General features: G+C 34.9%; 1 protein-coding gene across 2 annotated transcripts in view; it reads right to left on the minus strand.

Moving 5' to 3' along the window:
• Trpc6 (transient receptor potential cation channel subfamily C member 6) overlaps positions 1-27291 on the minus strand; it is a 119679-nt gene that overhangs the window by 18986 nt on the left and 73402 nt on the right. For both annotated transcript variants that reach the window (XM_071616644.1, XM_027930703.2), the window contains exons 2-7: positions 26124-26898; positions 15219-15401; positions 13137-13301; positions 8894-9110; positions 3036-3269; positions 440-704 (exon numbers count right to left, since the gene is read on the minus strand). In XM_071616644.1, coding sequence (XP_071472745.1) covers positions 440-704; positions 3036-3269; positions 8894-9110; positions 13137-13301; positions 15219-15401; positions 26124-26898 — 1839 coding nt within the window. The remainder of the gene's footprint in view (positions 1-439; positions 705-3035; positions 3270-8893; positions 9111-13136; positions 13302-15218; positions 15402-26123; positions 26899-27291) is intronic.

Here is a 27291-nt window from a genome sequence, read left to right on the forward strand (position 1 = left end):
TTTCCAATGATAAATTCTGAGAAATTGAATTAGGAATGCAGCTGTTAATCATATTTACCAGGATCCCTAGTAAATAGGAGAGCATTTTAGGGCAATAGATGCTAGTCATTGAAAAGAGGCTATATACTGGCTTTCCCACATACTAGAAGCTATGGAACATTTGGCGAATTATTTAACTTTTGTGAATTTCAATTTCCTTCTTCTGTGGAATGTGGATAATTAAGTTATTCTTAAAGGTATTTACTACAATAACTGGCTCTAAAATAGTTAGCTATTGTTATTTTAGTTTCCTATGTTTTAGATCTCATTTTAAGATCTCACATTTTGCTAAAGAACAAGAGAGAAAGTCTTTACCCAAGCATGGAATTATATGAACAATGCTAAATGAATGCTTATTCAATCGGCAATTTCCATCATCGAGACAGCTGAGACAACGTACGTTGTGAAGGCTTCATTTTGTTTTGCCCCAATGTAGTAGGAGTAGAGGTTGAACATTCCAATCATAAAGGCCACGAACACCATGATGAATATGACCATGAACTTGAAGATATCCTTTACTGTTCTACCAAGTGATATCTGCAGAGGTCCAAAGCTTTCATTTGCAGGTAAAATATATGCTATTCTGGAGAAACTTAAAACTACAGCAATTGCATAAAGACCTTCAGAAATAATTTGAGGATCAGAAGGGTCCCACTTTATCCTGGCTAGGAAAAATCAAAGACAAGAGTGATGGTAAGTTTCTTATGTGGATAACTTCTTTTCTGAGAAAAAAAAATATCATATATAATTACATTAAAAATATAGCTCACAAATGAAGTCTCTGATCTTAAAGGGTTTCTTTAGTGTCAGCTGTATTCGAGCTTCTGAATTCATTGAGAAGATGATGACTTCTGGTTTGCTAGCAATTTCCCATAAGGGTATAGCATAATATTTAAGTGCTGAACCTATAGACTCAGTAACTGTGAATTCCTGTACATTGAGTGATCAACTATCAATATAATATTGATAATCACAACTGAAAGAACTTATTCAAATTACTTTTCTCTTTGTTTATTCCCCCTCTCTAAAAATGAGATAATGTCACTCCCATTTCTCTTATCTGTTGTGAAAATTCAGTAAGTTTACATATATTCAGTGTTTAGAAAGTATCTGGGCACTTAATAAATTGTAGCTCCTATTTTTTAGTCTTAAACTAATTATACTATAATGTAATTTGGTTCCTATGGAATACTTGCAGTTATTTAAACTTACTAGAAATAATTTTTATCAGTTATTCAAACAAGTCTATTTTACCACAAAAAATGTTGCAAAAATTCATTTGTGAATTTTTCTGGCATTATTATATCAAGTCATCAAAACCCAATCAAGAAAACCATTATGAAGGAAAAAGCAAAACACTGTCAGAGAAAATATAAATTTGTATTCACTTATTTTCTGAATAGTAGAATTAGGAAAAGATAATAAAAAACTAATAAATGTAGTTTCCTTTTTATAGTGCTTTGAATAGTAGCATTATCTATAGATAGAAATCTTCTAAAAATTATTCATATTTTTAAAGTATTTAAAGATTATAATAAACACTAAAAATTTATAATGCAAAGAGGAGACCTTATATGATATAGCCATGAAACCCACAGAGGTGCCAATTAAGTGTTAGCTTGTTATCAGAGGGTTTGAAATAAGTATTCAAGGGATTATATTTTTCCCAACTCCAATTTCTAACAAGGAGGAGTTTTTCTTAAGCAAATAACTGAAACTATTTCCACCCCTTAGTCACTTGTCTCCTGGGAAGATAGGGGACTTATCTAATTGCTAAACTGGGATGACTAATTGGGTGTACATGGTTCAGCACTACCCTCTTAGGAATTCTTCTGTGTTCCCCACAGAGGTATCTCCCATGATTAGGTGCTTGCTGCCACCCCCTCCTGGTGGGAAGGACTGCTCTAGTCCATTGCTGTTTGGAAACTGGGAGAATAAGTCTTACTAATTCTAGGATTCAATATTATCCATCCCATTGACTAATAGATCTATGTCATCTACCCTAAATTTCATTAATATTTGAGCTTACTATAGGCCTCCACATTGTTTTTTAGTTCAAAGCCTGGTTGGGAAATAGTGGTATTACTTATTTTACTGGGAGTACTTTGAAAGAACTCAAATATTCCTTTGCTTTCAAATAGGTTATATGTCTTTAAATGGAAGTAGCACTCAGTTGTGGATTTTTAAAAATTACATATATATATATATATATATATATATATATATATATATATGATATAATGTTTTGACATATATGTTTCTTAATGATTAAATCAAGCTAATTACTATACTCATTGCTTCACATACTTTTTTTTTTCATGTATATTGAGAACACTTAAAATTTACTCTCTTAGCAATTTTCCAGTATATGGTACATTATTATTAACTATAGTCATCACGCTGTACAACAGAACATCAGAACTTATTCCTCCTAACTGCAACTTTATACCATTGGTCATCTTTTCCCCATTCCTGAAAATCACCATGACTCTACTATGAGTCAGACTTTTTTAGATTCCACACATAAATGAGCTCTTGCAGTCTTCCTGTGCCTGTCTTATTTCACTCAGTATAATGTCTTCCAGGTTCATCCATGTTGTCATAAATGACAGGCTTTCCTTCTTTTATAAAGCTAGACTTTATTTATTCCATTGTATATAGATAATTCAAATGCAAACTATGTTTACTGACAAAAGAAAAATAATCTAAGAGATGAGATAGGCAACAATGGAAATTGATTGTTAGCCATTTGATCCAAGTGATACAAGAAGATGATTCTCATGATTAAGAGATATTTCTACCCAGTAGATAAATCAAAGAAAAAAAGCACAAAGTAGGACTTTTCATTTACAGATGCTCATCCTTCAAAAACAGATGTTTAAAACTAAATAATAATTTTAGGAGAATTGGGCAGTTACCGACTACTAGTGACATCTCTTGTATAAGAAAATTCTGAATTTTTATGAATTTATGTAGACTGCATAATGAAAACTCACCCAAATTGTAGTATTTCACATTGTCTCCCAATGTAACTTTTGTCAAGTCCTTCAAAGTATCATTTGCATCAATGATGCTCTGAGCTTTGGAAGCATGCCAAAATGCCATGAATCTTGCAATGAATGATGCTGCAAAGATTGCTAACATACCAAAATCAAGCATATTCCACAATTCAAATAAGTATTCTTTGGGGCCTTGAGTCCAAATTTCTTTACATTCAGCCCATATCATACCTGCATCAAAAAGAGGTTAAAATATCAAGTCAATTTCATTTTAGCCTTAGCTCTTCCATGAAACAAAATAAAACTGAAAGTTCTCAGCCTGATAGTATTCCATTGTATATAGATAATTCAAATGCAAACTATGTTTATTGACAAGAGAAAAATAATCTGAGATGAGGGAACCATCATCAATAGATATTGGTTGTTAGCCATTTGATCCAAGTGATACAAGAAGATGATTCTCATGATTAAGAGAGATTTCCTTTTCAAAATCCTTCCAAATTTGGCTCCAACTTTCCTGCACAGCCATAATTCTCACATCCCCACCAATCACAGTCCAGCAATATCAGTATATCACCTGAATGCAATCTGACAAACTTCATCAAGATGCCTAAAACAAAAAGCATTCTATCGATCTATTATTTGTACACACAGAAAAATGTTCAGAAGATGTTCGTTATAATACCCAAAACACACAAACACTCTGACACACTTAAAATAGAAAAACCAATGGGACTTCCACAGATAGGCAATCAAACAGGGATTTGATATGATACCTTATTAATTTTCATAGGGAGATGGGACCATGAGAATGTGCTTTACTGACTTCCAACTACAAGAATTTCATTGTCCATGGACCTCAGGTACTACCTTCTGAAAATCATTACATCTTTTATCCAAGGCTTTGCCTCCCATGGCTGCTCCTGGCCAATGACTGAGGGTGCCCCTTCTTAGGATCCATGGGTCTCTTCTAATGGTTCACTTTGGCTCAGGATTTCTTGCCAAACTTGCTTTAGTCTGCATTGAGAGCTAGGATGCCCCCAACCTAAGATGATTTCCTTCCCTCTCTAAAACCCTTAGAGTTAGACTTGCATCCAAATTTGAAAGTCCTTGCAACCTTCCCAGCAAGATTTTCATTTTTCTCTCACAAAAAGTGTTCCTTAATAAAATTTCCATTTTTTCCCAATCCAACTATTGTACATTTAATCATTGTGCCTGTTTCCTGGAGAACCTAACACACATCTGAAAAATCATTATGCTATAAAGTTAAATTTTAAAAGTTTAAAATATTATGTATACTGTGAGTTCACATTTAAAACAAGCATAGTGAAAGATGAGAAGAAGTTACAGCAATTAGTACATATTCTATTTCTTAATTTGGAGATTGTTACTTGATTAAAAGTAAGTTACTTTAAGATACCCTGCTCTCTGATATCTATCTGACCCTCTAGCCATCTGAGGAAATATAATCCAAATACCAACAACTAATCAAAACCTCCTTCCACCAGGAGGACTTTCAAAGTCTATGGTTGAAATTAGTCTTCTCTGCTTATCAGCAACCACCTGCCCCAAATTCTCACATTTGTCCTAAATGTTTGTCACAGAACCTGCCAAATAAATGGCCATGGAGCCCTGTTGAGATGAAGAAAATATCATGGCCTCTGCCCTCCAAGAGCATGTCATATGCTTTTCTCAAAACCAGCATTCAGTGTAGCATAGAAAATGTGAACTTAAGACAACTTCACTAATGCTTTTCAGCTCTTTCAAGTTAAAAAGGGATAAGAATTGAATTCACATGTACTCTAGTGGGTCAAATTTGTAATAGGAAATACTTCATGAGTGCATTTCTCCCTCCCCCTCCCCCTGTCTCTCCTCTCTGTCTCAAAACAGAAATGAAAAATCCTGCCAGCCTCAACAGGAGATAGGATCATTCAGAGCAACAAGCATAGGGACTACAGACTGAAGCGACATCTGAATACATATAGTCCAAAGGGGGAGAAATGAATGACAGTAGAGGGGGTAGAGAGAGAAGAGGGGAGGGGAGGGGAGGGGAGGGGAGGGGGGATAGTAGAGGATAGGAAAGGCAGCAGAACACAACAGACACTAGTATGGCAATATGTAAATCAATGGATGTGTAACTGATGTAATTCTGCAATCTGTATATGGGGTAAAAATGGGAGTTCATAACCCACTTGAATCAAAGTGTGAAATATGATATATCAAGAAATTTGTAATGTTTTGAACAACCAACAATAAAAAATTAAAAAAAAAATACATACAGTCCAGCAGTTTTCAAATCTTCCCTTTCTCTATCTTCTCTCTCTCTCTCTAGAATTCTTGGTACAAATGATGCCTTCCTGAAGCTTACACACTAAAACAAAAACCCTGAACTATTTTGCCTGAAGCGAGAGTGTCTTATTTCTCCTCTCTTCTCAAATGCATCTGGAGACAGGTGCTTGCTCCTTCTAAAGGCCGCTCATCCCACTGTCAAATTTTCAGGAATAGCCCTTCAAAGTGGATCTGTTGGTTCTATTTCTGCCCTCTAGAGCAGTAGAGAATGAATCAGCTCTCTCTGCCCCTAAAATTTTTTAACAAACAACCCACTTGTGTGCTCATTAAATTTGTTCTTCTCCAGCAGGAACAGGTTTAAGGTAAAGCTAATGAAGCTTCAGCTTTGAGATACCCTACTTGCCTATGCTTTGTCCAGGGCTGTTTTGTCTTTTTTTTCTCTAAATAGGGCCCTCCAAATAAATACGCCTCAGGTTTCCTGGATCTCACTCAACCCCTTACCACCACCCCTAGTCTCATTGCCATTCTGACTTGTCAAGATGTCCTCAAACGTTAGCTCTATCCTTCAGCTTTTTTTCCTCAACTAAAAATTATATAAGTTTGAATTCTGTGATCACTAATGTTAATCTGTTCCCTCAAGCAAATGTAATACATCCAGGCTCTAAACTAGATTGGCCACTTCTTATTAATATTTCCAGAAGGTTCTACAACAATTTAAAGGGAGATAATTACCAGAGTCAATAATTGAACCAGGAGTCTAACATGCTATAAATACATAGCTATCTGTTTTGTGTTGTTCATTATTTTCCCTTTAAATAACCACAGATAGTCTCTGAAGTGAAATACAAAGGTGAATAGGACAAGAATTCCAAGAAAAATGCTTTTATTCACAAAAGTAAAGGTTAATTTAATAGTCTTGGTTTACCTTTCTAAATGAAAAAGAAAAAAAAAACTTCTGAAGTTTATAATAAAAAAGTTACTATGAGGAGGGTTACTTTATCATGATAAAGTTACTTTATCATAATAAAGAAATAAATGAACATTCATCTTCTCTAATGCTCTTGTATAAAACTTAGTTTTTTCAAAGTTTCATCTTGAACTAAAAGAATCTTGCCTAATAGGTATTCGGTATGAAATGCTAGCTCTACACAGAAGTAACATAGACTCTTAGTGAAAAATCTAATTATCTGAAATTTATTGATTATTTTCTATGCACCAAGCACTGTATTATATATTGTACATATTCTAATACATTTAAAATAAACTATAGCACATAGGTTATTAGTCTAATATCCAAAGGCTATTTATTCTTAAGTCAGATATTAGAGGTGAAATGCAATTTGTTTTAGTTTCATCAATTAAATTAGAAAAGAAATAGTGAAGGGGCTGGGGCTCTGGCTCAGCAGTAGAGCGTTCACCTCGCATGTGTGAGGCACTAGGTTCGATCCTCAGCACCACATAAAATAAATATTAAAAAAATAACTAATAAGTCAACAAAGAAACCATAATAAAAAAATTAAACAAGAAATAGTGAAAATTAAAGAACTCTTCTTTCTTTGAACTTTATAATTACTTTAGTGATACAATTTACATGTTAAGCTACTACTTAATCTTTTTCCTTCAAATGTATCCAGAAAATGAAGAGATTCAAAGGTTCGAATAAATAACTCTCTAATGTATGTTGAATTAACTCACATGCATTTGAAATAATTATTCAATAATTTTCACAGTTCTTCCTCATATTTCAATTGATCATCCCACTTGGCTCTAATGTGAAGAAGCCAAAAAAAACATGTTCTGGCCCAGAAGTAAAAGAAAAGTGATCAAGATTTTTCTCCAAGTAACAGAAGGGAGGTGAGATGGGAAAGGGGGGTCTGGGTGGAAAGGAAGCTATGGACTATTAAAAGTCTAGTTGGCAGATCCCCTGTGCTCTCTTCTTTTTACACCTATATAATACCACCCTAGGTAACTTTATGCATACTCAGAGCCTTATGTGCCACCTGGAAATTGAGGATGGCTGGAATTCTATCCATCAGCTTTTACCAGAATCATACTTTCTATTACCTAGTGGACATTTCCACCTGGAAATTCCATGGGCATTTCAAAGCCAAACCTAAACGTATTTATCAACTTTTCATTCTCCTAGTCCCAAGCATGGACTTCCTTCTATATTCTTCCTCTTACAGAATTTCAGTCACCACCTACTGACCCATGAATCCACAGATCTCCCTTTCAATGTGTAAGAATCACCAAGTTCCTTGCAGTTTATCTTTTAAGCAGCTCTCAGGTCCTTTCCATCATCCCCTGAGTTCTGGCCCTCATCCTCCTCACAGAGATCACACAACTGGGTCTCAGCCTCTGGAAATACCACTCATTGAAGTCACCTTCTACCCCAGAACCACTAAGACCTTTCTGAAATGTGATCTGATCACATCACCAACCACTGAAAATCTCCTCTGTCCATTTCATCACCCTTATCTCCTCTTACCCACATCCACAAACACCAGACCCTGGAGTCCCACAACTCTGCATCTAATGTTCCCAAGCCTTGCACTATCCTTATCTCCCAAACACTCTGTCCAGCTAACATTTCCTTTTCCTTGAAGTCTCAAATTGAAGCTACTATCCAGGTAAAATTTCCATGCCCCTTCCACACCTCACCTCACTCAGATTTAGATGCACAATTTGTATATATTCATAAGATCTTAACAGTTCCCAAAGTATAGCATTTGTCACGTTGAGCTTAATTACTGATTGATTTATTGACTTGTCTCCTAGACTTAACATTTCTCAAGTGCAAAAACTGCTTCTCATTCACCTTAGTGTCCTTATTACCTCACAAAGACACTTAATAGCTATTGAATTTCTTTATTAATAAATACACATTTGAAATGTTTATCTCATTTGTATTATATTTAATGTCAAGACATGGATATATTGAATTCTAAGGAAAAAACATATAGTAAATAAGACTGAATTCTTTCTCTTTATTTGTCATTTGAGAGATCTAAAGCAAGCTATTTAATCCTCACATAAGTCCAAAAGATGGATGTTATTATATATTACATGCCAGAAGACTGAGGCACAGAGAGATTATGTGACTTGATGTATGTAAAGTGCTTTGAAAAATTCCTGGCACATATGATAAATATTTAATAAAAGCAAGGGGCTATTAGCTTCAGTTTCTACTAAATCTCAACATAAAATCATGTGGTTGTATTCAAATTTGAAATCCCAGCTCTCCAAAAATATGAATGATAGTTCTTCATCACTAGTGGGGTTTGTTTAATACCATGATGTTCTCTTCCTGTTTTTTGCTTTGATTTTTTTTTGTTCTTGTTTTGTTTTGTTTTAAAAATGCAAAAAGAACATGGCATATGAGGAGACTAGGACATCAATAATGAACCCAAGGCAACTGTGCTTTAAAAACACAAAGGAAATCATGATGTGTGATGCATTGTGTCATGCTGCATATATTTGTATAATTGATGTGTGAAAGAATTAGTGTCATTCAGTCCATCTGCTAAGCCTGCAAAAAGAAATGATGACATAAAATCAGCCTTTACCTATTACCCAGGATATAATGAGCATCTCCATCCATGAGAAGCAGGATGTTTTCATCCTGAACAGCTGTTTTGCATTATCTGTGCTGGTTTCATTAGGAAGAAGTTTGGTGCCTTCAAATCTGTCAGCTGCATTCATGACTAAAAGTCCCAGAAATATGGTGAAGGAGGCTGCATGTGCTACAAACTTCATGAATGGTCCACGCATTATCTTTCCTATCTGTCATAACACACACCAAAAGAAAATCTTAACTTTGTTTTGTGCATTTTGCAAAATACGTACACATACATACACACATAAGAAAAAAACTTCTGCATAATTCAAAGTCCTCCTAAAATAATTATTTATATTTATATAATTGGTGTTATAATAATATTTCCATGCCATTAAAACATTTTGATCACATTCTTCACTTATTTGTGCTGGTATACTTAATTAATAGTTGAATAAACCAAATTTTATATCAAGGATATTTAAGTTCTTAAGATACTATATGATATTGGTGAAAAAACACAGAACATATATCAGGGCTATTCAGAGAAAGTAAATTAATATAGTGGGCCTTAAGTATTGAGGAAACAATGAAAATATTGATCTGAATCTTCTTTGCAGTGTATAAATCCCTGTTGTTGCCTTCACGTCTACTTCATTTATGTTCATGCCACTGAGGCAGCTGAAGTTGCTATCCTGGTGAAATTTTAAGTGGATTAAAAATCATGAGTACCAAAAAGAGAAACTCCAACTGAGGACAGGGTGGGAGAAGAGTTCCCATAATGTATTGGAACAATGTCCTGGAAGGATACTGGATTTAAAGTCCAACATTTCAGGTTAGATTCCAGCTTCATTCTCTCATCAACTGAGTGACAATGAGCACATTTCCTAAATTATGTGAAAATCAGATTCTTTGTAAGAAATATGGAGATGGTAAAAACTATAGTGTCCCTATAGTATAACATTTATTTGTCTGAAATGCATAGATCTTAGCCTATGGAGACAGAGGAACTAGATTGTGTTTCAGGGAATCTGGGCATTTTTCAAATGGGGAACAAAATTCAGTATGTGTGTGTAATCTGTTTGCTTGTTTTCCTAAAGGGAGAGCCCATAATAATAAACAACAATGTGTCTTTCTTTCTCCACGGTATGCCATATATACAATTTTAATTCTATGTTGTATATGTGATTTATTTTAATCACGGAGTCAAGCAAACAAAAACGTATTGCCAGATTCAGCATCTCCTCATGGAAAAAGCACTTATACATTTTAAACCAATTTTTTCAAATTGAAATGTATTAGGTTGTTTTGGACAAAATGGAACTGGGGGCAATATCTGCTAGTAGTGAAATTCGTGGATAGATGATGTATTACTTGCCTTGTTTTGGCAAGAATAAGACACAAGCTTCAAGGACACCAAAAATACAAGATAACGTAAATTAAAATAGAACCAAATAAATAGGAAAGAAATGAAAGATGACAAAATGAGGTTGGGGACATAAGATAGGGCTGAAAATAAGACTACCCACATTAGAATACCCATAATTTTGATAACTCTGGAAGCTTAACTTGGCTTTCCTGGACATCTCTGAAGTCAATGTACTGTTAACTAAGTGGAGCACCTGACCTCTCTGCACCTTGCCTGGCTTATCTTCCTTCTCCACTGGGCTATTCACCCTTATATAATATAATTCCTTCATTTTACTCTGAAGGGAGAGTGAACAATCAAACCAGGCATTGTTGCTTCTTCTTAAAAAATAAAAAAAAACAAGCAAACAGACAAACAAAAGCAAACAAAAAGTGGGTTGTCAGGAAACCCAAGTGGTGAGTTTTCTCATTTCCCTCATTTTTTTGTTACAAACAGTTGAGAGTTGCATTTCATTTTAAAGTAAGGAAAATGTTGTCACTGGTCAATGGGCTTTAGGAACATAAGTAAATTATCCATTTTAATAAAATTGCCATCTATGTCTTCTGGAATATAAACAGATTTCCTTAAAAAAAAAAATAAATAAAAATGAGAGAGTTTGTGGAATAAGTTGAACAACAGTTGTACCTGGAAAATATTTAAGGGTAAATACAAAGAAATGCTTGACTTTAAATGTTATATATCATACTCTTTTTAGGTATCTGTTTATGACCAAATGCCTAATTATCCAACACACAGAAATCAAAAGAGTTAAGGCTAGCTTAAACCAAGACTATTTGAAGTCACAGTATAACCTATAATTATTGTAATGAGCATGTGGCAACTAATATTTGGGCTATAGAAGAATGTGAATAATTAAGGACAAATAATTTTTGAAAGGGAAAGAGAAAAGCCCTCTGAGGACAGAAAACCAAGTATAAACAGAAACAGGGCTTCTATGAAGAGACAGATGCTTACAACAACTAGATCTGAATCAATTCTCATGGACATATTGGAAATTCTAAAATATTTTAAATATACCTTAAAAGCATCCATTCAAAGGAAGCTATTTCCCCTCTCCAGTAAAAAGTAAATCCTGTGACCTGCAAATAATGTTTATGCTCATTGCTAACGGGAAAAATTACAAAATAGATTTTATCATGATGTTTCAAAAGACCAAAAAAAAAGTAAAACAGAAAAAAAATCCTTTGAAATGTCCACTTAATGTGATTATTTGCCTTATTGCTCATAAATGAGGATGGAAAACAAATGCCAGAAAAAAAACATGGCCAGAGAAGAAGAAATAGTGAAGGAAATCAGGTTAATTAGGATTCAATCAAAATTCAAGAAATGTGTAAATCAAAGAACTGTTTTAAATGGCCTGTTTCAAAGCAGCGGATGCTCTAAAAGGCATTGTGCTTTTGAATTTTATGGTTATAGGAAAGGATAATTATTAACTTTAGAAAAGAATATTTTAACAGATCACAGTGATAACAGATAATTCAGCTTAAATCTCCAAAGACAGAAAATATGAGTTGAAGTAGAACAAAATATATACATAGATGCAAATTATGTTCAATTGAGGACCATTTAGATTTTTTTTTATTATTTTGCAAAGTGAAATTTGTCTTCCTTTGAAAAGAGGGAACAATCTAACTTTCTAGGAGAAAATCTGTCACAATAAATGCTATTCTAATAAATCTCACTATTTTCATTTTATATTCCTCATTTATGTTATTTCTAGAGAGTGATTTTTGATTATATATATTTTAAGGTGGAAAAACTATGATGATGGATTTTACTGTCATAAGAAAATGTCTAGTTCCCAGAAGTTCCTACCACGGTCACTAGAAATAAGTATGAATCTCCCATTGTGTGAATGGCTTTGCATCAGCTTTCTAGAATGAATCATTTTGAGAGCTCCCTAAATGGCTAAAACATTAGCCATGTAACTAAGAAGGTGGTATGTTGAGCATGGTGGTGTATATGTTTGTACCCATGTGTTATATGTGTCTGAAGATGAGCCGGGTACATGTTTAAGAATGGCAAGATGGAAGAATGGGAGATCAGCTGATGCTTCCACATAGCACATATGTACATGCTCCAGAACACAGGCAGCTTTAGAATTATTTCAGTTTGCCTCACATATAAACTTAATCAGATCTAAAAAGAAGTCTTCAAAAACATGTGGAATAGGATTGTTAGCAATTCAGGACACAAATTTCTAGACAGTTAAGAGACAAGTGGGTAGATATTCCTCAGCTTTCTTGTCATACAAAGTCCACTGGAACTTGTTTTCACCAAAGCCTGGTCAAATAGATTTTGCTAAGAAAATAGGCTATCTTTGTTGTTGGTTTCTAGTGTACTTTGTCCCTAATATAAATATTCTTAACTGAAATAAGTTCACATGAGGATTTACATGATTGTCATTTACGATTGTCTGGTCCTATCAGCTAAAATAAACACAAAACAGAACTTCCATCTCAAACATTGCCAGAGGAAAAACAAAGAGTAGAAATCAATAATTTTTATGATGATTTCATTAAAATATATAAAAGTTTATGCATAGATGTGCCTGGGGAAAGGACTGAAAGGCGATAAATTAATGTAGTAACTAAGGGTTTCTTTCACACATTAATAGTAGTAATATTAGAGGTGAATTTTTTTTCTTCTTCCACTTTTACTTCTATGTTTCCCTAGCAAAAAGTGTATTATTTTGTGATATGAAGAACAACAGATTATTTAAACACTACTATACCTCCATGAAATTTTCATTTTGGAAATAGAATGTTTCCCTCCTATCATATACTTATGGTAGATAACAGAGCTGCAGGCTTCACAGACCTACCTTGCTGCAAGGAGCACACCAGTAAATGAGAGCCAGGAAGGGCAGTCCAATGGCAACAGCAAGGACCACGAGGAACTTGACTGCCATCGTCTGCTGCCTTAGACCAGAAAGGTTTTCATACCATATGGAGAGAAGCTGCTGTTGGCAATTTGGATGAGCTACAAACTAGCAGGGCAGTGAGAAAACATTTAACAGCTTGATTAAAGAACGGTTCAGCATAAATTATACTCACATGTTCTAATATTTAGCTTTGTTCTTTCCCATGAAAAATATTGCTGGAATTAAAGAACAAATATGAAACATCTAATTAACAGACATCAAGCAAGATGGTAAGAGGCTCTATTACATATGGTATAAATTTGGAGATTCCAATTTATCAAGCTTTTCTTTTGTGACTAATAGGCTTTCTTTCAAAGCATATAAAATTTGTTTTGAAATGTGATATTATGAGAAGATTTATCAATATTTTCCACAAGGGCTTTTGTGATTTGTGTGTGTGCATAGTGTGTGTGTGTGTTTCTTTCTATTAAAAGTGAGGTTAAGATTACACTAGCCTAAATGTGTAGACTTTTAAAAAATTAGACCACATTTTCTGCTCTAACCTAAAATGCTGAATCTATTTTCTGCTCTTCCCCTTTGTGTGTCAGTCTGTTTCTGGGTGCCTGTTCCATTTCACTGATAGCTCTTTTTATTCTTATGACAGAAATTCAACTAAGAAAACTTTAAATATCATTTTTTACAGAATTTTTTATTCTCAAATGTTTATTTTTTACAAATATTTTTCTCAATTATTTGAGTTTTTATATAAAACAGAGAGTAAACTTATTCAGTATATAAAAACAATAACCCAAAATAGAACTTAGTAAAGCATATTAAAATATTATATAAAAGAACTACAAATGTCTTAAGGATGGTTAACTTTGAAAATAAATTAAAACTAGATAAAATGTTTATGTACTCCTAATGGTAAAGTTTGGTAACATCCATTGTGGGTGGAAGAGGTAAACCCTCTTATACATTGTGGGTGGGTGTAAACTAGTGCACCTGCTTTGAAGGAAAACTTAACAAATGTTTTAAATTTTAAAAATGAAAATTTGACATATCAATTCCACATCAGGAATTTTGTCTACAGATATGACTCATGCAAGTAAACAAGCTACATAAATGTGTGCACTGTACAAAAAAGTCAAGATTGTAATAAATTACTATCTAAAAAAATGGAGTAAACATCCTTAAACAGTAAACTGATTAAACTGATACAACAATGGAGGCTTTGAAGAGAAGAAGTGGATATTTATTGACTGATACATGAAGATATCCAAGATATAAATTTGTGGAGGAAAAAAATGTGACAATGGTTAGTCACTCTCCATTAAGCGTTGGACAGAATAAGGTAAGCTATGTCTGTACTATTTGAATACTTGCAAGAAACAGGGATTACTTTTATTACAAATGAGTTCAAAGCCAGACTCAGCAACTTAGCAAGGCCCTGTCTCTAAATATAAAATATATAAAAACGGCTGGGAATGTTGCTCAGTGGTTAAACACCCCAGGGTTCAATCTCTGATAGAGGGGGTGGGATGGGGGTGGGGGACAAAAAGATCTTACATATCCTAGGAAAGGGGTAGGCACCACTGCATGAAGACAAAAACTGAAAAAACATCCTTCAGATAAAGATATAGCTGGAGGGGATTCAAATGCTCTAAAGAAGGAATTAAAGGTATTGGCTCTGTATTGAAAAAGATCAACAAATGGAAAAATGTAGTTGAGTTTGAAATACTCTAATGAGATCCCTATCATGCAACAATCACCTTATAATTTGTATACACAAGGCTATTTTTATATCATCACTTAAATCAAGAAAATGGCAATCACTGTTATGTTCTGCATAAGTCTAAATTAAAAAAACTGACATGTGGTGCTGATTGAGTGCCTCTCATGTGTATGATTCATTAGAGAATCTGCCTAGTGAAACTGTAAATTAGAAAAACCTAGCTCAGTCTAACAATGCCAAGCCTTCATCCTCATTTAGCAGTGGTAGGAACTGAAATAATGAAAAACGGGCTTCATGCCTGACCTTACTTTTTTTACTTCATATTTAATGGCAAGTTTTAAACGGCTCAGATTGGGACGGCTGTGATCACCCGGGTGCCGTGTTTCAACATCCCCATTCAGAATGGCTTCAACTTCTTCAGTGTTTCTGCATAGATCAAGGAGTCCAACCACAAAATCTTTGCATTGCATTGACAGTTTTTTGTAGTCATTCTAAGAAAAACAAAGCAAAATAAAAAAACAATAATATAGAAGTAGCAGATTTTACTCTGTTACACAGCAGAAGTTACCAGCGTCTTAAGGGATGGTACATTTCAAGAGAAAAATTCATCTTTAGGTTTTTTTTTTAAACATACTTTCCACAGCATCATTTTCGTGCTTTGCATATATTGCATGCTTCATGGTCATAATTTCATGTAGGTTCATAATGCACATTTGATGGATCTTTGATAGATTTTGTGAACTGCTGATAAACTTGAGAGACTGAACATTTGGAAAGGTTCCAGGAGAAGCAAGCACATATCAGTTATCTTTTTAACCAATTGTTGTTATCAAGTAACTTTATATGCCAAACACGGAATTAAAAGATGAGGTATAGATATAAACCCTACAAATTGAGTGATTCTCCTTAGAGAAAAGAAAACTTATTGAAAATGCTTTCACTGTTTTGTTATTGTTCTGTAGCTTGTACCATGTGGCCTAATATTCTGCAGTCATTTAGAGAGTGAAAGTCAAGCCCAAATTACCATAAACTCAAGTCATCTTTCTATAGAACATTTATTCACATCTTCATTCAGATCTTTCTAATATCTCCTTTCTCTTTATTTTCTTAATAAGGTCACACATGTAAATTTTAATCAAGAAAACCTATTAGCTAGAGCTTTTTGTGTTGCAGGGGAATCATTATTATCTCATTTAATCTTCACAATAATCTTGCTAAGGGTTAATAATGTGTCAACATCATGCAGCCAATAAGCGTTAAAATTTGGTTTAAAAGCTAAATCTGTTTGGCACCAAGTCCCTGCCTTTAAAAATAGTGCCATTTCATCTTTTCTTCATAGAATGCTTTCCTACATTGATTTTTTGAAATAAATATGGGGTGTGAAGCAAGTGGGGCAAATGCTATTCCCGTCTCACAGATGAAAAATTTAAGGTTCCCTGAAGTCACAGTTTCAGCGGGAAAGTTTGCTCTTAAACTCAACTTTGCAGATTCAAAGTTAGTTTTCTCCCCATCCTAAAACTACTATGTGTTGTAGGTTGAAAAAAATTCTTTGTAAGGATCAAGAGGAACTTTCTGGAGAAATCTGCGTGTAAGTGGATGTCTGTCAATAAGTCAGTATTTGGGGGAGTCTATCTGGGACATAGTTCCATAGTAGGTCTGTGTCAAACACCTACGTAGGTTCCTCTCTATGAAATATACCATGTGAACTTCAAAACAGTAACTTCTTAATAGACTACACTTTGCTAAGTCCAAACAGATTCTATAAAAGCAAACTATCTCTTGACCAAGAATGGCCCACACTACTTCTAAACGGGTGTCTGGTTGGATATTTATGAAAACAGGGTTATGAGGAAATAGCTTTGCCCCTTTCACAACATAATTGATTAGGGCCAGGGTATAAATGTTGAGATGTGGAAGTGCAGACGTTGCCCGTCTACTATTCATAGTGGTTAGGATCTTGGGCTTTTAGAGCTACAAAGACCTGTAATCAAATCCAAGCTCTTTGAGTTATTAGCCATGTGACCTTAAATAAGTTCAAACCACTCTGAGAGTGCTATTTTTACACTCATTTTACAGGTCAGAAAACTGAAAGTAAGATTAAAGAAGTGTTAAAGTGATCACACATGCAAAGTACTTCATATGGTACTGAGAATTTATCAATCATTCAATGAGTATAACTACTTTATTTCATGTCATCCAAGGCAGAATCTAGAAACAGGCCATCTCTGTATATTCATAACATTCATGGAGCTATAACAAAATGTGATGTTCCTAGCTTTATTGTATATACTGTTCAATTTTAAAAGTATTCCTTTTCCTTTAAAAGATAACAAAGTAGTAGCCAAAATCCATACTGTCTAGGATTCTAAGAAGGCTCAAGAATAACTAGGTATTTTGAATGCGTATGTGATCCTTCAAATGTGGGGGACATTTTTTTAGCAGAAACTATGTGGAATGGCAAACTCCTATTCAGCTGTGTGATATTTAATAACTAACCTAGGTTTTTTTCTAATTAACATTCTCAAGCAAAAATACCTATTTCTTAAAAAGAAGAAAAATAAAGGATTAGACTCTGCTTTCAGAAACACAAACTTTTTTTTTTTAACATAGGAATCCGTTTACAAATGCTTTCATATCCTAAGTTCTCTCAACTTGACATGTCAATTCATTTAAAATGAAATGTTGGCAGTAGTTTTTACCCAGTGTGTACCCACTGAGATTGTGGTTCTTTGAGAGGAAAATCGAAGGTAAAGGGTTGACTTAATAGGTTGATTTAACACTGGGTTGTCTTTGGGTCAGACACATATACCTTACATTAATAAATTAGAAATGAGTGCTTGCCCATTGTCCTTCCAGTTGAAGAGATAACTGATAATAGTTAAAAGAATTTAGAGACTATTCAGAAAAACAAAATATTGTTAAAATAGTTCTTTCAAAATGTCATCCTAAAACCCTTGGATTTTATACAGTAGAAGAAATATTGTGACCTATAATTGTAATCTCTGAACGTTCTTTCTATAGAAAGAATAAAGTTGACTTCCCAGGAAACCAATAGGGTCAGGAAAAATATAAGGCTTGGTTCTTGGTAATCAACTGTAAGAAGAGCAGACCTGGTTTTGAAAGTACACTGAGCCTAGTTATTAGTAATTGACTTAAAGCCTCATAACACTTATGGTGAAACAAGAACAATACTATTACCCACTTCTAAGGGTGCTGTGAAAATTATACAAGGTAACAAATACCAGGTTCCTGGCACAGGACAGTGCTAATCAGCAGTAATTATTATTATTTTCATTATTGCATAAACAATATCCAGCTGTCCTCAATCAGTTATTATAAACCTTTACTAACAAATGTAAAGGCATCTTGGGATTCCTGGGTGTGATCTGCACTGAAATTAAACAATGATCCACACATGCTCTGAGCATTGGTACTGTGATAGATAGTACAGTCTTGAAAAGATAGAAGTTTTGCAAAATAAAAATCTGTACATGAAATGTGAGGTAAGTAGAGAATATTATTATTGAGATGGTGATGAATGACCAGCCATGCTTGGGAAACCAAATATCACTCTGGAACTCTCCTACTTCTTGGGATAATTGTCACTAAATGGTACAATGATCACTGAGCTCCATCTCAGTGGATGTGGTGATGATTAGCAAGCATTATGGAGGACCTATGTGGGGTTTTAAGAGACATAAAAGTTAATCAGATACTATTCCACAGGAAAGGTAAAAAGAAATGGGGTGTAATTATAAAACAAGTAAAGGAAGACATTTTGCTAGCTATTTCGGATTCTATTGACTTTTCTGTTGATTATTGGCATTAGTAGTGGCTGCTTGTTTAACTCAACATATGGTTGGATAACCAGTTTTTATTCTTACCTAAGCATAGAAATTTTCAGGTCCTATTAAAGCTATTAAGTTGAGGGAACTGTGGACCCTCCTATAGCATATTGCCATACTAACTTCCCTCCCTGAAAGCTGACTTGTCATAACCTAAATTTCTGCCAGAATGAGAGTTTCTCTAACCCATCCATTTTAAGCTGTGAAGGAAACTCAATGAGCAAACTTCTAGAACACACACGTGCTCTCTCACACACACAATCATTTAACTATGTTTACTTGCTTACATATCTGCTTCCTTTCAACAGACTCAAATATTTTTAAAGACAAGGATTCTATCTTACTTGTCATTGAAACTGCACAGCCTAGCACACTGGGAGGCATAGAATAGGTGATCAATAAAATTTTTTGACTGACAAAAAGAGAAGAATGTGGCTGGGTAAAAACCTATCTGGACGTTGGAAAAGTTACTTCACTTCTGGCCTTTCCCCCAATTATGGAGGACTTAAGTGTTACTATATCAAAAATTCAGAGTGTAAATCACTTAGAATAATTCATCAGGCTCAATAATGGTATATTTCCTCCTTCTCTTTGGTCAGTCTCAGTCCTGCATGTGATTCTGCCGTGCAGACTACTTCACATGTCAGTGACACCAGTGCAGTCCTGGAAGTTCTGATAACAATCATATTGCCTTCCTGCTAACAAAAACTACTTTTCTAAGCCAGTCTATTGCAGAATATTTCTCCCAAACAGTACTAGATACTTTTTTAACATTATACACCAGAACATAGCAATGACTTAGAAACAGACACAGCACGAGCGAGTCTCTCCACCATCCCTCTTTCTTAAAGTCTGCAGCAGAGGCATCTGGAGGGCCATGTGCATGTCAGCACACAGACTTTTAGGAAGACATAAAGGAGCTGGAAAAGCTCCAGAAAAGCTATCTATCCAGAATGACAGTGATAAGGACCATCTTGCTATATAAAATAAATTATGTTAGGAAAGATAAAAGGAAGCATTGTGTATTGCTACAAACTACCATGTAAGCACATTCTGAAAAGGGCTTAGAGACCATCATAGGTACAGAGTGAGATACTAAAAGGAAATCAGAAATCTAGGGAAATGTATTTGTTGACAAGACTGACCCTGGTATTGATCTGTATCCCTTTAAGCTTTTCATTCCCGCTAAGATCTTAGACTTGAATCTAGAATATAAATCAGGAATATTGCCTCTCCTTTAATATCAAAAACAGCCAATTTGAGGATTCTATTTTTTATAAAGTCTGTGTGTGCAGCTGAAGTTAGGTTTAACTCAATTTTAAGCTTAATTTGCCCAAGTTTTCATGCTACTAAAGCCTAAAGCTATTGATTAAGATTCAATAAAATATTGAATTTAAATGAGTAAAAACTTTTTAATTCTTTCTAAAATTTTTAGTTTATTAGTAATTGATAGATAATAATCATATGTCTGTATGGAGCAAATACAATGTTTTAATACATTTATATATTGTTTAATGATCAAATCAGGATAATTAGCATATCCATCACCTCAAACATTTATCATTTCTATTTGGCAAGAACATTCAAAACCTTCTAGCTCATTCGAAATATACAATACAATAATACAAGGTAAAAAGTCTTTTGAATATTCATTCTCCTTTTAAAGGCTTACAACTCTCTAAGGCCTACTGGTTTTCTTCTTGTTCTTGCTCCATCTGTTAGATTTCTTTTTGTGGTCTGGTGTCCCCTCTTGTTATAGTTTGGATGTGAGGTGTCCCCTAAAAACTCACATGTGAGATAATGCAAGAAGCTTCAGAGGAGAAATGATTGGGTTGTGAGAGTCTTAACCCAATCAGTGAATTAATCCCCTGGTAGGGATTAATTGAGTGGTAACTGAAATGGTAGGATGTGGCTGGAGGAGGTGGGAATTGGGGGACGTAGCCGTGGGGTATATTTGTATCTGGCAAGTGGAGACTTCTCTCTCTGCTTTCTGATCATCATGTGAGCTGCTTTCCTCTCCCATGATGTTCAGCCTCACCTTAAGCCCTGAGGAATAGAGCTGGCCTTCTATGGACTAAGATCACTTAAACTGTGGAGCCTCCAAATAAACTTTTCCTCGCCTAAAATTGTTCTGGTCAGATCTTTTAGTCCCAGAAGCGAAAAAGCTGACTCAAAAAACACCTCTGCTTGGAGCCAGCTACAGGCTTGGTGTTACAAGTAATAAAGAAACTTGTTTGGCTTAGAATATTCTAGGTACAAGTCTAAAATTGCCTGAGATATTCTGAAGCGACCCCCCTAGTCTCTGTTGTTAATGGACTATGGATTATTATGGAAGTAGAAAACATGGAGGGAACTTAGAGAAGCTATACATTGGAGCTTAGAAAGTAGTTGTGAAAGTTCTTATTCTCTGACCATCATAAAATAGATTAGTTATCTTCAAGCAGAAACACAGAGACTTTCCAAGGAGCTATAAAAGTACAGGAAGTCCTGCATTAATACGTATTTTTGTTGAAGATGAAACAGTGATAGAAATACAACACGTTGGCTCATGTTATAATCCTTTCAGTTCATACATACAGTGACATATGGTGACAGAAATAGAGATAATTTTTAATGTAGTTCACCTCCTCATTCTATAGAATTGTCAAAGAATGCATCCCTCTTGAGTGAAAGTCCGATAAGAGCAGAGCATCAGTAAGGACTATTGGATATGATACTCACCTTTATCCATAGTTTCACTTTCTATAGTTTCAGTTACCCCTGTTTATGTTAGTGGAAAATTCCAGAGAGAAACATTTCATAAGTTTTAAATTGTATGCCTTTCTAAGCAGCATAATGAAATCTTTCATTCTTCCACTTTGTCCCTCATGGGACATCAACTATCCCTTGGACAAATGCATCTATGTTGTATATACTGCCTCCCATTAGTCACTTAGCATCCATCTTATTATCTAATTTTCTATTGTGGTATCACAGTGCTTGTGTTTGAGAAACTCTTATTTCACTTAATAATGATCCTAAAGCTTAAGAGTGTGGCAATTGCATATTTGCCAAAAGAGAAGCCCTTAAGTGCTTCTTTTAAGTAAAAAGTAGAAATTCTTGACTTGAGGAAAAAAAAGATTACATGCTGAGTTTGCTAAGACCCATGGTATGAATGAATCTTCTATCTGTAAAAATGTGAAGAGGGAAAAGCGAATTTGTGCTAGGTTTGTTTTCACACCTCAAACAGCAGAAAGTGCAATGGATGTTTATTGAGACAAAAAGGCATTTTATTTGTGTAGGTCAGCATAGGAAAAAAAAACATAATATATGTAGGGTTTGGTACCATCCATGGTTTCAGGCATTCACTGAAGGTCTTCTCCCTGCAGATACAGGGAGATTATTGTACTAAAAAATTTCCTTTTCATATATTAAAAAGGAAGTGATTCTTTTAAGGTTAATACTCATCTTAATACTCATCTTTTGAACATATCATCAACTTCAAAGAAAATTATCTCAACATGGGCAAGGCAGAGAAGGTTAGTGAGTTAAATCTGACTTAAAATAGTTCTTAGGACTCAAAATTTCAAAGGATACTTATTAAAATCCATGTGTGAGACATTTATGTGATTTCTTTCAGATCTAGTGTGCATAAAGCAGTAATTAGTTCTCAAGTCACATAAAATATTCATTCCAACTATAATCAATTCCCTCCTAATTTTACCTGATAAAATATTTAATAATTTCTATATCCTATTAACAAAGACTAACATGCTGGCTATGATATATAGTAGTTTTAAGCTATATTGTATACACATTTTTCTTTCACTAAACACATAGCAAAAATGTGAACATGGTTAATACCACTAAAAATGTATTCCCAAGAAGAACAGTATACTGTAGAGGTAAAATTTTTCAAAATTTACATATATTTGCTATTTTGAACAACTGGGTTCAATTTATGTAGTTTTGATCAAATGTATTAATAAAAGATATAATGGTAATTCTCTTCAAAAGTTTTTAATACCTAGAGGCTATCATCACAGGAAAAATAAACAAATTCTAAAATATCATATACACATATGTTACATACTTTTATATATATGCTTTACATATACATATATATACATAAGGGTGTATATGTGTGTGTATGTGATTGTTAAGAGATTTTACAGTAAGAAAATATTATATTAGAAATCACTTTGGAAAGGAAATTGGATTAGAAATGAAAATTCAAGGAGAAAAAGGAAGATGTGACTATTCTGAAGATTAAAAATTGTCACGTATTTTTAAAACAGCCAATGATCAGCACCAAACCATAGCATTTAGAGTCCGCTGCATACATCTAAGAGAGCAAGTTGAGTTCTGTATTTGAATGGTAATGTGTACGCTAGGCAGAAATCATTCTTTAAAAATATTTAAATTTACAAAAAAAAAATGAGATATCAGTTTTTTAAATGTGCAAATAAGCACAGAATGTTTCAAATGCCTTTCAGGTAGAAAGGGAGCCAAAGAATTTGAAGACACAGGTGGGAGGATTTCCTGATAAACAATCTCTCAGGTCCCTGTGAGATAGACCAGACCTGAGTTAGTCCAACTTCTGCAAACTGAGCTGCCTTATTTCCTGAAACTCTAAGAAGCTTGACTGTTTAAGCTGGGCGGGGGCGGCGGGGGCGGGAGGAGGGGGGGACCTGAAAACAGGACCTGACTAGAAGATATGAGCAACATATTGGCAATGTATCCATGTTTGTTTCTTGGTAACAAAATTAGGAATGATTTTTCAAACTTTCTTTATTTTTATAATATTGTTTTCTAACATGACTATATATTGTTTCAAAATAAGAAAAACATTGATTTTGAAGAATAAAAGCTGCAGACCTCACAGGAAAGCTCACCTCCGAGACATTAACTTCTGTAGACTTGCCAGCCCTGTGACAGGAGCCATGGGTAGTGGGAGAATGTGGGCTTCTCTAAGAGTTAACACAAAGCAATGGCAGCTCACACCCATTTGAGACTGTTTTTACCTCGCTGCCCAAATGTGTTAAAGAATAGAATATTTGTTTTAATGCTTGATGGCTGGCAAGAAAGAAACATACTGGTTTTTGACTTGCATTTGTAAAAGGCTGCTTTATTTAAAGAGGGAGGAAGGAAGGGAGGGAGGGAGGGAGGGACAGACAGACGAACTTGCTTTCCTTCTTTGTGTATTATAAGGACCCTTAAGTCAGGTTCCTAAGTTGAAAAAACTGGTGCTTGCCAAGTTCTAGGAATACTTTTAAAAATACTCTAAAAACTACTGCCCTCTTTAAACAGTAAACTAAATTTTTGAAAATGACTTTTAAAGACATTAGGAATAACAACTAAAAAGATTTATGTTTTCAGAATTATCTCTTCTTCTGCCTTAACACTCACTGAAGTAGAGTGTAAGACCTCTAAACAACTGCTAAAAGACAGTGAAACTAACAGAGCAAGGTGGAGTGGAGAAAAAGTGCCTCAGCATACATACATCATACTTAAAAGAGCAGGAAAAAAGTGTGATGAGTCAGTGATACAGTGAACAGATCTCCTAATACTCATAATCCTGTGGAGACCTCTACATTCTGCAAGGCATTTAGGGACCGCAGGGAGTTCACATTCTGGTTGTGATTCTTCCCACTTTTGAGCCTAGCCTGCCCTTCACTCCACAGGGTCACGTATAATATTAGTGACTCCACACAGATCTTTTCTCTCCCATTAGATTGTAAACTAATTGAGGGCAGGATTGCTGACTGAATTGTCTATGTGTGTTTTACATCTCCATCCTCATGTAAAACAGAGGTTGAAAAGATGTAGGCAAGTGAATGAATGAACCAGTAAAGGATATGACAGTCTTCAGTGGCTGAGAAGTATATAAACAAAGATACAATAAAAGAAATAGAGATGTTGGAACCTAAGCAGTAGAATCACATACAAACTAAATATAAATTTTAAAAGTAATTTACATTCATCAGATTTCAAAGAAACTACATTAATTTGAATCTGCAGTTCTTTGAATCACTGAGTCCTAGGAGTTTAATGAAAAGTACAAAAAAAAAATTGTACTTTTCCAAAGAAGGGAAAAGATCCATTCTCTTGTCCTACACTCTTAGGTGCCAGATAGCTAGAGGAAAAACACCTGCCTTCATCCTGGAAGTCAAGCACATTCTAAGTGTTTCTATAGCCATTCACATTTTCCCCTCCTTCCTGGAGAGATAGGACCTAGATAGATGGACAAATGTCATCCCACGAGCAATGTGAAACCATTTTTTAGTGGCATCAAGAAGCTTCTAAAGAGAGCCTGGGCTTCAGTCTCCCAAGGTAAAGAGTACAGAAACAAGTTTTTTTCACAATATATAGCATAGAAAGAAAAAAAGATCATTATTTACTGTGTAAAACACTATAACTGATCCGTCAGAGCTGATTCCAAGCTGCATATAACTTAGTAAGGCAGAATATACATCTTAAACAATGGCAATACATGATAGAATAGGAACACTGTAAGATAAGTCAGATAACCCACAGAGGGAGTTTAGAAGTATGCCAGGGGATTCTTTGGAGGTAAGAATCTAAGCTTTAATCCTTTCCAAATACAGCACAGAGCACATGAACAATGGCAGTATCTGATACCATTTCTCCCTCCAGATGCCTTCTATTAAGAGACTGTTTAAAATTCTCTTGCCTGCTTTATTCAAATCTACAAGTATTTTTTCTTCTGTTTTTGCCATTACCCTAACCTAAAATATCTTTTCCCTCATTCTCTGCCTTCCAAAATCTATTCATTCTGCCATATACAGGTGAAATTCCATCTTGTATGTAAATTTGCTGCAACCTGGTAGGAACTAAGTATTGCTGTCTCAGAACCTCTATGCACGTTGCTTACAGCTCTGCCTAGCAGCTGCATTTTTCTTCACATTTGTGCATGTACACATTATCTTTCAAGTCCAAGTGTGACTTCTTTAAGCAGATTCATTTATTTTCCCTGTGCTCTGAACATAAAAACAGTGCTTCAAAGGAGAAAGAACCTGAGTCTTATAGTGTAGTACACCTGTATTCTGATCCCAGCTCTGTCATTTACAACTTGCTAAGCCTAGGCCTTACTTTTCTATGCCTCTATTTCTCCATCTGGACAGGAACCAATAATATCTTCTCCAGGCTGTGATAATGTTTAGACATGAAAAATGTAAGATGTCTAGTAGATTTAATCATTATTAAAGGATAGCAATCCTAACTTTTACTATAATAATTATAAGGAGTTTTGTTGAATAAAAATATAAAATTACCTAGTATTTATACTAACTAGCACATCATGGAAGCTTATAAATACATCTTGACTTCAACTTAAAGAGGATGAAGTCCCTGGTGCTAAAGACCTACCTTGAACTCTTTCTCAATGTTGGCCAGCACTGCCAGCTCATTGCTAAGTTCTAAAGCCGTCATCACTGGATCTTCACTAGACAATGACAGGTAAGCTGGACTTGCCAGGCCTTTATAGGCATTAATCCTAGATCTGGAGTGGCTAAAGGAGTCATGCTTTTGTTTCTGGTTGCATTCGCTGCACTTGCAGAAATAATCATGAGGCCGTTCAATCCGAGCACCCTTCCGCAGGAGAGTGTGCACAATTTCATATTCCTGGCAGTGAGCAGCCAGAATGATTGGAGTCACGTCATGGGAGAACCGTGTCCCATCTTCATCATAGGCATAAAAATCATCTTGCTGCAGTTCAGACTGGCTAGGGCTTGTGGCTAACCTCTTGCCTTCAGCAAAAGCCGGATGACTGAGAATTGCCTCCACAATCCGAACATAACCTTTACTAATAGCTAGAAGCAAAGCATCCCCAACCCGAGAGAGGTTTTCTTTCTTGAGAAGCAGCTCTGTAATTTCCAGGTGCTCATTGGCCACTGCCAATTGCAGGGCATTCTGGCCCATGTAATCTACACAGTTAACATTGAGGGAGACACATTCTTCTAACATCTTCCGCACCACTGGAATGTTGCCATATTCAGCTGCATCTAAAAAGCGTTCCTCCTCGATAGATAGGCTTGTTGAGCGGTCATTAAACATGTATGCTGGTCCTCGATTAGCTAACCTTCTCCCCTTTTCACGAAGAACCGTCTGCCGCCGGTGAGTCAGTCTATTGTCAGTGCCCCGGCTGCAATAAACGAGAAAGATTGTGAACAAATCATATTAAGAGCATTTTAGTGTGCCAAATGACGTGCCAGTCATCTAATGCAATCCTCAATATATTAGATGTTATCTCATCATCTCTAGACTTACTATATTATAAAATGAAGATGCATTTATTTGTTAATGGATTCCAAGAACTTTTTAAAAAACACCAAGCTCTTTACAGATTTTAACATTTCAATCTGGGGTGGAGACTGGAAACTGCCATCATTTTTCCATATCATTCATATAGAGATTAATATGTGTTTCTCAATCACAGGTGGTAAAGTCTTAGGAAATAACTCTTTTACCCATAATCAGTCACCAATGTGAGAGAGTGAGAAACAACCTTTAAAAAGTTGTTTTTAAATAAAAAATA

Source organism: Marmota flaviventris, chromosome 9 (assembly GCF_047511675.1).
Source record: "Marmota flaviventris isolate mMarFla1 chromosome 9, mMarFla1.hap1, whole genome shotgun sequence".
NCBI lineage: Eukaryota > Metazoa > Chordata > Mammalia > Rodentia > Sciuridae > Marmota > Marmota flaviventris.